Source organism: Megascapheus bottae, chromosome 1 (genome assembly GCF_031878675.1).
Source record: "Megascapheus bottae isolate mThoBot1 chromosome 1, mThoBot2.hap1, whole genome shotgun sequence".
In the NCBI taxonomy this organism is placed as follows: Eukaryota; Metazoa; Chordata; class Mammalia; order Rodentia; family Geomyidae; genus Megascapheus; species Megascapheus bottae.
This window is the reverse complement of record NC_143509.1, coordinates 29,207,238-29,219,568: the sequence shown is the minus strand read 5'-3', so window position 1 is coordinate 29,219,568 and position 12,331 is coordinate 29,207,238. Positions and strand designations below refer to the sequence as shown.

The 12,331-nt window shown below is 55.8% G+C and overlaps 1 protein-coding gene across 1 annotated transcript; it reads left to right on the top strand.

Moving 5' to 3' along the window:
- Positions 1 to 762: 762 nt before the first annotated feature.
- On the top strand, positions 763 to 10,214 carry Slc39a3 (solute carrier family 39 member 3). Its single transcript, XM_090341116.1, has 3 exons — positions 763 to 844; positions 3,513 to 3,850; positions 8,448 to 10,214. Exons 2-3 carry the CDS (start codon positions 3,641 to 3,643, stop codon positions 9,198 to 9,200), a joined length of 963 nt encoding a protein of 320 aa, XP_090197242.1. The 5' UTR covers positions 763 to 844; positions 3,513 to 3,640; the 3' UTR covers positions 9,201 to 10,214.
- The last annotated feature ends 2,117 nt before the right edge of the window (positions 10,215 to 12,331 follow it).

The window sequence follows — 12,331 nt, the reverse complement described above, 5'->3', positions numbered from 1 at the left end:
CCTCAGCACTGTCCTTGGACTTTCTCAAGGCTAGAGCTCTACCACTTGAGCCTCAGCACCACTTCCGGTTTTTTTCTATGTATGTGGTACCGGGGAATCGAACCCGGGTCTTCATGCATGCTAGGCAAGCACTTTAACCACTAGGCCAAACTCCCGGTCCTTTCAGCCAGGATTTAATCCGAGATCTCCCCCCGGCTTTTAGTTACTGTCAGGTTGGATGATCGGTCCCTTATTTCCGGTGTGACCTGGGTGCTGTCCTCAAGCCTCGGGCACGCACAACTCCACTTCCAGCTCTCCGTTGCTTGATGAAAATAAAAGTCTCACAGAGTTTCCTGCCCGAGCTGGCCTCAAACCTCGATCCTCAAACCTCAGCCTCCTGAGTAGCTGGGATTACAGGTGTGCACGAAGTGCAGGTTTTCTGTGTGTAAGGAAATCCATTCCCTCCCGCCAACCCTCCGATCCGCCGGGATTCAGCACCAGACGCCCCTGGACAGCTCAAGAAGCCAAACACTTCCGGAACCATTGCTCGAACGTCCTCGTTTCCCGCCGGAGATACTTGGTGAGTGAGCCCACCGCTCCGAGGGAGGAAACTACTTTCTCCTGACGGTGGAGAGGTTGGGTCGCAGGATGAGTGACAGCCAGCATAGCCAATGAGACTTGGTTGTCGGCCAGCGGCGTTCGGGGCAGCCAATGGGCGTGACGGTGGGCGGGGCGTAGGCAGCGGCGCGCAGAGCCGGGGTCTCGCCCGGTCCGCGGCGGCGGCGGCGGCGGCGGCGGCAGGGTTGGCACCGCGCGGGCGGTTGGCGGCGGGCGGCAGCAGCTGGGGGCCGGGGACCTGGCTCAGGTTCGTGTGCGGTTGGGGATGAGGGCGGGCGGCGGGGCGTAGCCGGGAGGGGGGAGGTCCTGGCGGACTCCGCTTGCCGGTGAGGCCGGGCTCCAGCGTCCGGCAGCGTGGGGTTCCCAGAATGCGCTCAGTAAGTGGAGAATGAGTGAAGGATGAAGGAAGGAAGGAGCCCGCCCCCCTGCCGCCCAGTCCCCCAGCTCCCAGGGGGAGGGCGCCCGAGCCCCTCTCAATACCATTGTATGGCCCGGGGCACCCATGCACCCAGTTGGTATTTATGGGGCTCCTACTGTGTGCCTCGATGATTCTCACTCCATAGCTTGGAGGGAAGGACGACCACAAACGACTTTCAATCATTAAATCCCCCTATGTTCTCTACCCCGTACACAAAACACAAGAAACTACTGCTAGGAAAGGGGTTGGGAGAGCCCCCCGCCCCCCATCCAGGAGGTCCGAATTGAAGCGAGGAGGGGGCCCCGGGGAACGGGAAGGGCTTGGTTGGTAGGGAACCAAAGATAAAGAACGAGCTTAGATTCTTGCTATTGGCAGTGATGGTTTGGGATCCAGGGTAATGTTTCCATTTGGGGCCATTGAGTCAGGCATAGAGGTTCACAGGTGGCCCGGGAAGGAACTGAGGGCAGTGAAGTAAAGGTGAAGGACACATCCCTGGGAAGTCAGAGGAGAAGAGTGGTGCCGACAAAACAACCCTTGCCAAGGGCCTGGCGGAGGGACAGGCTTGGCATTTTTGTGGTATAAGAAAGTGAGTGTAAGCCGGGCATGGTGGCTCACACTTGTAATCTTAGCTACTTCAGGAGGCTGAGATCTGAGGATCAAGGTTCAAAGCCAGCCCAGGCACTAAAGACCATGAGACTCTTATCTCCAATTAACCACCAGAAAGCTGGAAGTGGCACTGTGGCTTCAGGACTAGGGCAGTAGCCTTGAGCTGAATAGCTCAGGGACAGGGCCCAGGCCGAGAGTTCAGGTCCCATGACTGACCAAAAAAGAGAAAAGAAAAAGGAAGTGAGTGTAGGCTGGGCTCTCATGGCTCATGCCTGTAATCCTAGCTATTTCAGGAGGCTGAGATCTGAGGATCACAGTTCAAAGCCAGCCCAAGTATGAAAATCCTTATGACTGTTATCTCCAGCAAACCACCAGAAAATGGGAAGTGGTGCTGTGGCTCAAGTGGTACAGTGCTAGTGTTGATCTGAAGAGCTCAGGGATGGCACCCAGACCCAGAGCTTAAGCCCCATGATTGACAAAAAGGAAAAAGTAAAAAAAGAAAGTGAATGTAGGCGAGGGTGAGGCAGAAGTCAGCTATGCCAGGCTTGAGCCTTGCAATGAAGAGTTAGGATTCTCTGCTGGACTCTAGTGGCTCACGCTTGTAATCCTAGCTACTCAGAAAGCTGAGATCTGATGATCAAGGTGCAAAAGAAAAGTAAAGGGAGAAGTGGTACTGTGGCTCAAGGGGTAGGGCAGTAGCCTTGAGCTGAAGATCTCAGGGACAGTGCCCAGGCCCAGAGTTTAAGCCCCAGGATCGACCCCCCCCCCCAAAAAAAAAGCAAAGGGCTGAGATTCTCTTTCAGGGACATGAGAAACCATTTGCATCAGTGGAGGGGAGAGGTCCTGTTCCGTGCCACCAGGCTTACATAGCTACTGACCCTTTGAAAGATGTCCAGGAGTGGGCTGGGAAGGTGGCCTAGTGGTAGAGTGCTTGCTTAGCAGGCATGAAGCCCTGGGTTTGATTTCTCAGTACCCCATACACAGAAAAAGTTAGAGGTGGTGCTGTGGCTCATGTGGTAGAGCTCTAGCCTTGAATGAAAGAAGCTGAGGGACAGTGCCCAGGCCCTGAGTTCAAGCCCTGCAATCAACAAAAATAAATAAAACCCAAGGGCATGAATTCAAGTCCCATAACAGGTCACTTCCCCACCCCAACCACCCCCTCCGGAAAAAGAAAAAAAAAAAGTTTAAACAGATATTTGTGGCCAGTGGCCACACATGGTTTTCTTTTTGTTTTTGGTGTATTTGAGCCATAATTCCACTTTTGTTTTGTTTGTTTGTGTTTTTTTGGTTGGTCATAGGGCTTGAGCTCTGTGCCTGGGTGCTGTCCCTGAGCTCTTCAGCTCAAGGCTACCACCCTAGTTCTGGAGCCACGGTGCCACTTCTGATTTTCTAGTGGTTAATTGGAGACAAGAGTCTCATGGTCTTTAGTGCCTGGGCTGGGCTTTGAACTGTGATCCTCAGATCTCAGCCTCCTGAGTAGCTAGGATTACAGGTGTGAGCCACCACGCTTGACTTCACATCTTTTTTTTTTTTTTTTTTGCCAGTCTTGAGCCTTGAACTCAAGGTCTGGGCACTGTCCCTGGGCTTTCTCAAGGGTAGAGCTCTACCACTTGAGCCACAGCACCACTTCTGGCTTGTTTCTACATGTGGTACCAAGGAATCAAACCTGGGTCTTTGTGCGTGCTAGGCAAGGACTGTACCACTAGGCCAAACTCTGAGCCCCTCCACTTTCTTTCTTGGTGTTCACTGGAGATGAACCTCGGGGATTCTTCTGCCCACTCTGACTTCAACTGTGATCCTCCTGAGTGGCTTGGGTTACAGGCATGTGCATGGGGGTAGAATCTAGTTCCCACTGTGACTAAAGCTGACACTGTCATCCTGGTATTCACAGTTGCCATATGAAACCATGAGCTCCCGGCTGTGTGGCTGGACTCAGTAGCACCTCCGTTGGCACCAGCGTGTGCATCTGTCCACACATGGTTCGGCATCTCAGCGACTGGCACATCCCAGGCCACCGCCATGGTGAAGCTATTAGTAGCCAAAATCCTTTGCATGGTGGGTGTGTTTTTCTTCATGCTGCTGGGCGCCCTGGTCCCTGTCAAGGTCATTCAAATGGACTTCGAGAAGGCCCAGCGCTCCAAAAAGGTTCTTTCCCTCTGTAACACGTTCGGCGGTGGTGTCTTCCTGGCCACGTGCTTCAATGCTCTGCTGCCTGCCGTGCGGGAAAAGGTAAGGCCCTTGGCGCCTTGGGGGACCAGGGACTCTGGTCTCTGACCCTGCTTCCATGCTCTGAAAATGTTAGAAGGACAGAGGGCCTCACTGTGTGACCTCATGTTGGTTGCTGCCCCTCTCTGTGCCTGTTGAGTAAGGAGGCTGTGGATTGGCCCCTCCAGATACTAGACTGTCTTAAAATATGTGTTTGTGACCCTCAGGAGGGATAGATAGGATAGATAGGAGTGACTGAGGTCCAGCCTGGCCTGGAGAAGTTAGTGAGATCCCATCTCAACAAAACAAGCTGGGGTGGTATCAAATACCTGTCATCAGAGCTATGCATATGCATATGCAGAAGGAATTGCAGGCCAGGCCAGCCCCAGGCCAGGACTCAAGGCTATATGCAAAAAATAAAAACAAAACCAAAAAAACCTGAGATGGAAAAGGATGGCAGCTTGGATCCAGCAGCGGGGAATGTGGCTTGAGAGGCAGAGGGGGGCTTGAAATGTAGGGGCGTGGCTCTAGTGATGGTGTGGTGTAAATGGTGGGGGTTCATTCAAGCTGGGGTTGTGGCCTTGTGGATAGGTAGGAGCCCTGAGTTCAAACCCTGGTACTACCAAAATAGAAGTAAAACGCAGCCACCCTCTGATGTCTGCATCTATCAGCTACTGCTGTGTTACAAAATACACTTGGCATCTTAGCACCATAAGGTGTGTATTATGTCAGGGTTTCTGTAGGTCAGGAGTCTGGGCTCTGCTTTGTGGCATCCTCAGCTTTGTGGCTACACAAGGCTCTCAGGGCAGGAGTCCCCTCCTGGCCCGCACCTGGGAGCCAGTCAGCTGTGGAACACTCACGGTTGGGAGCTGGGTTCAGATCCTCGCTGGCTCGTGGAGCCCCTGGTGCAGTGGGGTACCCTGGCATAGCGGTTTGCTTCATTAACAAGCTGAGAATACCACAGGGCCTCTAGGTGTTGAGGGGGAATGGCCTTGCATGTAGGGGAGACAGCCTGAGGCCATTTGGACTCCGATTGCCTGGAGGCAGTATTAGAAATAGCTCAGGATGTTGGGGTGTCGAATAGGAATGAGGACACTAGGGCCAGGAGTTTGACCTAGTGGTAGAGTGCTTGCCTAGAATGCACAAAGACCTGGGTTCGATTCCTTGGTACCACGTACACAGAAAAAAAGCCAGAAGTGGTGCTGAGGCTCAAGTGGTAGAGCTCTAGCCTTGAGAAAGTCCAAGGACAGTGCTCAGGCCCTGAGCTCAAGCCCAGGACCGGCAAAAAAAAAAAAAAAAAAGGAATGAGGACACTGATTTGAATCTTTAAGGCACAGTTGACTTCAGAAGGATGTTCATCCACCAACAACCTGACAAGCAGGCACAGGAGCTGCTCTCTTCTCATCCCTAACCTGCAGGCCCCGCCCCTCTGCTCCCACTGGCTGAGCTCACACTCTGCAAAAGAATGTGGCCTAATTAACAGGATGTAGTTAAAATTCAAGTTGCTTTAAAGTACTCAGGAAAAGGATGTATGTAACTAACATAATTAACAGAGGACTGAGCCACCGGCCAAAGTGGAATCCTTCAGAAAAAAATATGGGAATGTAAGGGTCGGGAGAGTAGCTGGTAGAGTGCTCGCCTAGCATGCATGAAGCCTTGGGTTTGATTTCTTAGTACCACATACACAGAAAAAGCCAGAAGTGGTGCTGTGGCTCATGTGGTAGAGTGGTAGCCTTGAACAAAAGCTCTGGGAGAGTGCCTAGGCCTTGAGATCAAGCCCCAGGACTGCAAAAACAAAAAACAAAACCATTCAACATGAACAACAAGGAAGCAAACCACTTGATTGGGGCCTGCGAGCTGTGTGACTCCTGACTGTGACCTCCATGGGGTGGGGTGGGGGGGGCCAGGGGCGTATCCTCTGCCTGGTGAGGACTCCCAGTCTTACAGTCTGGCTTTGATTTGTAGGGGCTCCTCACCTCTGCCCTCCCCTCTTCCCACCCCCTCTCTCCGTCGGTTCAGGGAGGAAAAGGTTTGTGTGAGGTTGGGATTGTGTTGGGTTCGAGTCTGCTGGCAGGGGGATTTTGTGTGCATGGAAGGCCCTACTGACCATCCGTGTGGAAATGACCTCAGGCAAACTGCTCTCCCTTTCTTGGAGGACATTTGTGAGCCTCAGTGTCCCTAGCAGGACCCCTGGGGTCCTTCAGTGGCTGCCTAGCAGCAAAGGTGGCAGCTTCTCCACAGCCTTGTGCTGCTGTCTGGGACACCAGGGCCAGGAGACATGAAGGGAGACATGTGGCTGTTGTGACTGGGGGCTTCTGGTGTGAGGGGCTGGGGAGGATGTGAGCAGCCCACGGGGTTCAGGATGCTCAGTTGTCATAAAAACTAAAGCGTTGCTGGGCACTGGTGGGTCATGCCTATAATCCCAGCTACTCAGGAGGCTGGGATCTGAGGACCATAGTTCAAAACTAGCCCAAGCAGGAAAGCCCGTGAGACTTTTTTCCCCCTCCAGTCCTTGGGCTTGAACTCAGAGCTTGGAGCTTGAACACTGTCCTTGGACTTTCTCAAGGCTAGAGCTCTACCACTTGAGCCACAGCACCACTTCCAACTTTTTCTATGTATATGGTACCTAGGAATTGAACCCAGGGCTTTGTGCATGCTAGGCAAGCACTCTACCACTAGGCCATACTCCCTGTCCTCCATAAGGACACCACAAAAAAGCTGAAAGCGGAGGTGTGACTCAAGTGGTAGAGTGCTAGCCTTGAGCAAAAGAGCTCAGGGACAGCACAGAGGCCATGAGTTCAAGTCCTAGGAAAGGTACACACAAAAAACATGTCCTCAGACACTGATATGTCCATTGACTATGTGTTTGAGCACGAGTGTATGTGCGTGTGAGATGCTGTTTGTGTGTGCACGTGCACACTCAGGATGAGCCATAGGGAAGTGGGAGGCAGGAAGTGTGCATGTGGGAGTGCTATCTGTCTCTCTGATATGGTGAGTTCTGGGGGGCTGTGTGCTGGGGCTCAGATTGGGGTGTGGTTGGGAGACCCTCGGCACAGCTCACAAAATGTGTGGGAACAGAACTCCTTGGTCCTTAGATCCTAGTGCGACCAGGCCGCCACCTTGCAGGGCCAGTGGTGGGGGCGCTGACCAGGTGCTGTCCACCAGGAGGTGGCTAACCCCTGCAGGCCCCACCTGAGGCTGGAGCCCCATGCACCCAGTCCTACTGAGGCCAAGGAGAAGTGGGTGCCTACAGCGCTCACCATGCCTGGTGGTTCTCTCTGCAACATTCAATCAATTAAATGCCAGCCTTGGCCTCATTCAGTGCCAGGCACATGCCCAGGACTGGCTGACTGTGTGAGGCCCATGACTTCCAAACTTGCTGTGGGAAAGGCGCTGGGACCCTGGGGTCAGGGAGACATGCCAGCAGGCTCCATGGTCACTTCCAGATGTCCCTAATGGTGGCACTGGAAGCAGAGCCCCTCCCACACATGACCTCCTGGGCTGGGCTGGCCTGTGTGTGTGTGTGTGTGTGTGTGTGTGTGTGTGTGTGTGTGCGCATGTGCTGTCCAGGGTTTGAACTCAGGGCCTGGGCACTGTCCCTGATCTTTTTCACTCAAGGTTGGTGCTCTACCACTTGAGCCACAGCTCTGCTTCCAGCTTTTTGGTGGTTAGTTAGCTTTGGGCTAGCTTTGAACCAGGATCCTCAGATCTCAGCCTCCTGAGTAGCTAGCATTACAGACACCTAGCTGGCCTTCTTTGTATTTGTTTTTATTTTGTGATTTTGGGATGGGTCTTCCATGTAGCCAAGCTGGCCTGGAACTCTCATTCCTCCTGCCTCTAGGGTGCCAGGTGTGGCCGCTGCCTGCTGTCAGGTCTAGTGGAGGCCACCTCCCTCACTGCCTCCATGTGTCTTCATGGCAGGCCCTTCATTGTTCAAGCCACCAGTCCTTTGGATTGGGGGACTGGAGTGACCCCACAGTCATCCTGGGTCTCTATAAAGGCCCTGGCTGTAGTTGTGTCTGTATTTTGACATACTAGGCGTTAGGGCACTCCATTGAATTATTCGGGGGACAGTTGTATCTGTGTCCTTTCGAATGATGCCATGTTCTGTGGCTCCAGGTGGCATACCTCATGGGGACCTTGTGATGGATACCCTATCAGTGGGACCCTTTGTTTGGTTTCAGGCAGTACTAGGGATTGAACTCAAGGCCTCGCATTTGCTAGGGAGAAAGTGCTACCCGTGGAGCCACACCCCCTTCAACCCTTTTGCTTTACTTTTCAGACAGGGTCCTTTTTGCTTGGGTCAGGCAGGGACCACCATCCTCCTTCCTCTGCCTCCAACATAACTGGGATCACGGGCACAAACCACCACACCTGACTTAGTGGTCGAGATGGGGGGGGGGGTCTCACCTTTGGCTCTGACTGGCCTCGGACAGCGATCCTCCTGATAGTCACTTCCCAGTAGCTGGGATTACAGGCATGGTGGCCCGTGCCAGGCGCTCATCTTGGGGCCTTGGGCTGGTGTGCAGGCGCACGCGGTGGGCTTGGCTGGTGGCTGTCCCCTCCCCACTTATCCCCCACCTGCCCCTCTGCCTTGCTCCCCTGGCCTGTCCCCTTGCAGCTCCGGCAGGTGCTGAGCCTGGGCCACATCAGCACCGACTACCCGCTGGCCGAGACGCTCATGCTGCTGGGCTTCTTCCTGACGGTCTTCGTGGAGCAGCTGGTGTTGACCTTCCGCCGGGAGCGGCCGTCCTTCATCGACCTGGAGACCTTCAACGCGGGCTCGGACGCGGGCAGCGACTCCGAGTACGAGAGCGCGGGCGCGGGCACGGGCGCGGGCACGCGGGCGCTCTTCGCAGAGCCGCGCACGCATGCCCTCGCGCACGCGCACGGCGGCCTGCGGCTGCAGGAGCTGGCGCGGCCGGGCCCGCTGCGCCTGCTGGGCCTGGTGATCGCGCTGGCGGCGCACTCGGTGTTCGAGGGCCTGACGCTGGGCCTGCAGGAGGAGGGCGAGCGCGTGGTGGGCCTGTTCGTCGGCGTGGCGGTCCACGAGACGCTGGTGGCCGTGGCCCTGGGCATCAGCATGGCCCGCAGTGCCGTGCCCCTGCGGGATGCGGCCAAGCTGGCGGCCGCCGTGAGCGCCACCATCCCCCTGGGCATCGCACTGGGCCTGGGCATCGAGAGCGCGCGCGGCGTGCCGGGCAGCGTGGCCTCCGCGCTGCTGCAGGGCCTGGCGGGCGGCACCTTCCTCTTCGTCACCTTCCTGGAGATCCTGGCCAAGGAGCTGGAGGACAAGAGCGACCGGCTGCTCAAGGTGCTCTTCCTGGTGCTGGGCTACACGGTGCTGGCGGGCATGGTCTTCCTCAAGTGGTGACGTCACCGCCTTCCAGCCGTGATGCCACCAGAGCGCTGACGTCATCGCCCTCCAGCGACGGTCATCCACGTGGTGACAGCCTCGTCCTCCTCATCTTCGGGCCGCCCAGGACCAGGCTGTGCCTTGGCTCTGCACCCCCAGCCTAGGCCGCTTTTACAATATTTTACACTATGCTTTCAAGGAAATTGACCAAAGCCATACGGCCCTGTGAACCCCAGCCAGACCGTGGCAGCCGCTCACACAGGGGAGTGGGCAGCCAGGGACCATCAACCCAGACACCCTCCCCTCCTCATCCTCCAGCCACCGACAACGACAGGGGCACCAGGTCCAAGCTGGCTCAGAGTCCGAGCAGCCGCTGTCAGAGCCACAGGAAGCCCCTGGTCCTCTAGGCCTGTGTCCTCCAGCCCCGTGCTGCTGGGACCCGTTGTGAAGTGTGGAACATCCATTCTGAGATCAGAGGGCTCTGCTCCTCCTTCCACGGGAGCTTCTGCCTCTGGAGACAACCGCAAACCCCAGTACCATTAAGGCCTTGGTGTTCCCAGAGCCCTCAGTAGTGCTTCTCTTCTTCCTCACGTCTTCCTGGGCCAGGGGGCTGCTGTGCCCATGGATAAGGTCGAGAGGCCTGGCCTGGGGTCCACACAGGCTGTAGTTTCTCAGCACTGGCACCCCAGCCCCCAGAGCAAGATGGACTCACGTTGGATGTGGACCAGGGCAGGTGGCACCCCCTCGTTACCCAGAGCCCTCGCCACAGGGCACAGCACTGTGGGCGGCAGAGGACCCAGTGGGCCTGCAGGACTGGCTGGGTGCCACAACATCCCTGTTGTCTGACCAGTCGCCAAGCAACCCCAGCTGGCATCTGGGACCGAGAGGCAGGTAAAGCTGCTTTGCTCTGGGAATTTGCTGCACCCAGCTTCCAATCCACTTGTTTCCCTCCATGGCTTTGGCAGGTTCTCACAGCCTTTACTGCCCTGCTGTCACCTGGAGCCCAGACCTGGGCTCAAGTCCTGGCTGCCGAGGCCCTCGTCTCAGGTGCCCACGCTCTCATGCCTCCATGCTGGACCTCCTCCCTGTGCCTGGCACTGGTCCATCCACTGCCCTCTCCACCAGGGGCTGTCCCCATCTGCCTGGGGCCCTGAGCATGGCCTCTCTACACTGGCCAAGACCAGGTGGGCTCCACGCTTCAGGACAAATGAACTTGGAAATGACCTCAGCCCTCCCTTTTTTTCCCAGAAGAACTTCTCAGAAGCCAGGGCAAGTGCCTGGACGCTTGTAAATAAAGGAGATTCCAACCCCACCTCAGGGCACTGGAAGTGTGTCACCTCCACTCCCCCAGCAAGGCCCCCACCTGTTCCTACAAGAGGCTCTCTCAGGAGCCTCCCCCCATCTTGGGGCTGGGGCCATCAGGGTCTGGTGGGGTGGGAAGGCTGAAATGCCAAAAGCACAGTATATATAGCTTGCCACCTGCCAGCCCCCTGGCATGGTCTTGGGGACACTAGAAAGCCTGTTGAGCAGTCCCCACACCACTGGGGAGTCTGTAGAAGCTTGCTGCCCCTTCTCTTCCCCCCTGTTTGTGTAGAAGTGTCCACCACACTGGCCACCTATGTGCCCTCGGCCTGTTACCTCCTCATGGCCCAGAGGCTGGGCAGCCCCAGAGCCCACTTTTGCCTCAGGTCTGCCCTGAAGCCTAACAAAGCCTGTGTCCTGGTTTGGCAGAGCCCAAGCTGTGGCCACGCCACCTGCCTGCTCGCTTGCCACTCTCTGCTCCTGACCACCAAGGTCCTGTCCCTGGCTCTTGACCTCTAGGGGCCTCAGGCAGATGGCAACAGGACTCTCTCTCTGCTCTTTTTGTTAGGCTTCTTCCACTTTGACAAGGGGAGATATGCGCATTGCTGTGCTGGGCTGCCAAGTGGGAGTTGGCCATCTGATGGAGACTGTGTGTGTGTGATGTGGGAAGGAACAAAGCTTGATCTCTGACATGGCCGTGCCTGGGCTTTCCACTCAGGGTCTCCTTTAACTTGCTACGCAGATGCTGTGCCAGTTGATCCATGCCACCAGTCCTTTGGGCTTAGTTACTTTTCTTTTCTTTTTTTTTTTTTTTGCCAGTCCTGGGCTTGAGCTCAGAGCTTGGAGCTTGAACACTGTCCTTGGGCTTTCTCAAGGCCACTTGAGCCTCAGCACCACTTCTGGCTTTTTTCTATGTATGTGGTACCGAGGAATTGAACCTGGGTCTTCATGCATGCTAGGCAAGCACTTTAACCACTAGGCCAAACTCCCGGCCCCTGGGCTTAGTTACTTTTCATTTAGGGTTGAAAGTTTATGTCTATGTCGGCCTGAACCACAATCCTTACCCAGGCCTGTGTAGCTAAGATGGCAGGTGGGTATCAATGTACTCAGCTTTTACTGGTTGAGATGGGGTCTTTCTACCTTTTTGCCCAGCCTAGCCTTATAATCCTCCAGCCCTCAGCCTCCTAAGTGGTTGGGATTGCAAGCTGGGAGACCTTTGGGGCCAAGGTCTCTCAGGAACCACTGGGCACAGCCAGCAGCCATTGCTGGACATCTATAGATACTATGTAGTATCTACATCTATGCAGTTTCAGTGCCTGGAAAATTAGGAGCTCATAGGCTCTGGGCTGCCCCTAGGGGTCCCTTACTGACTGTGACTCTCAATTGGAGTAACTGCCCTCTCCCCAGCCCTGACCCCTCTCTGGCATTCTGTGACTGGGGTGCAGTCGGTGGAGGCCAGGGTCCCTTTCATTCTGTGTCTGGTGGGAATTGCTGTGAGGGCGGGGCCCATGGGGCGCCTCGGAGCTGCGGGATAATGATGGTTTGTCGAGCTCCTGTTGTGCCATGTTTGTGCACAAGTTATTAGTGTGGGTGGGTGGGGATGTCACAAGGCGGCGCCTGCTCCCAGCTCCCTGCAGACTGAGCCTCCTGGGGCCCAGAGAAGTTAGTGGGGGATGGGCTGCCCTCACTTCCCTCTGCCCTGCTTTTCCCGGGATCCTCATCCTGGCTTTCCTGTTACACTCCTCGGCCATCCTGGCCCCTCCCAGCCGGGTTGCAGGAAGTTGCCACAGAGGCAGTCCTGGTCTCTGAAAATCCCATAACACATGAGCATCATGTGCCAAGGCTTG

Excerpts from the sequence above, each read along its gene's own strand:
- Slc39a3 (XM_090341116.1), top strand. The coding sequence starts at position 3,641 with ATGGTGAAGCTATTAGTAGCCAAAATCCTTTGCATGGTGGGTGTGTTT. Across the intron at positions 3,851-8,447 it reads TGCCTGCCGTGCGGGAAAAG|CTCCGGCAGGTGCTGAGCCT; the intron begins GTAAGGCCCTTG and ends GTCCCCTTGCAG.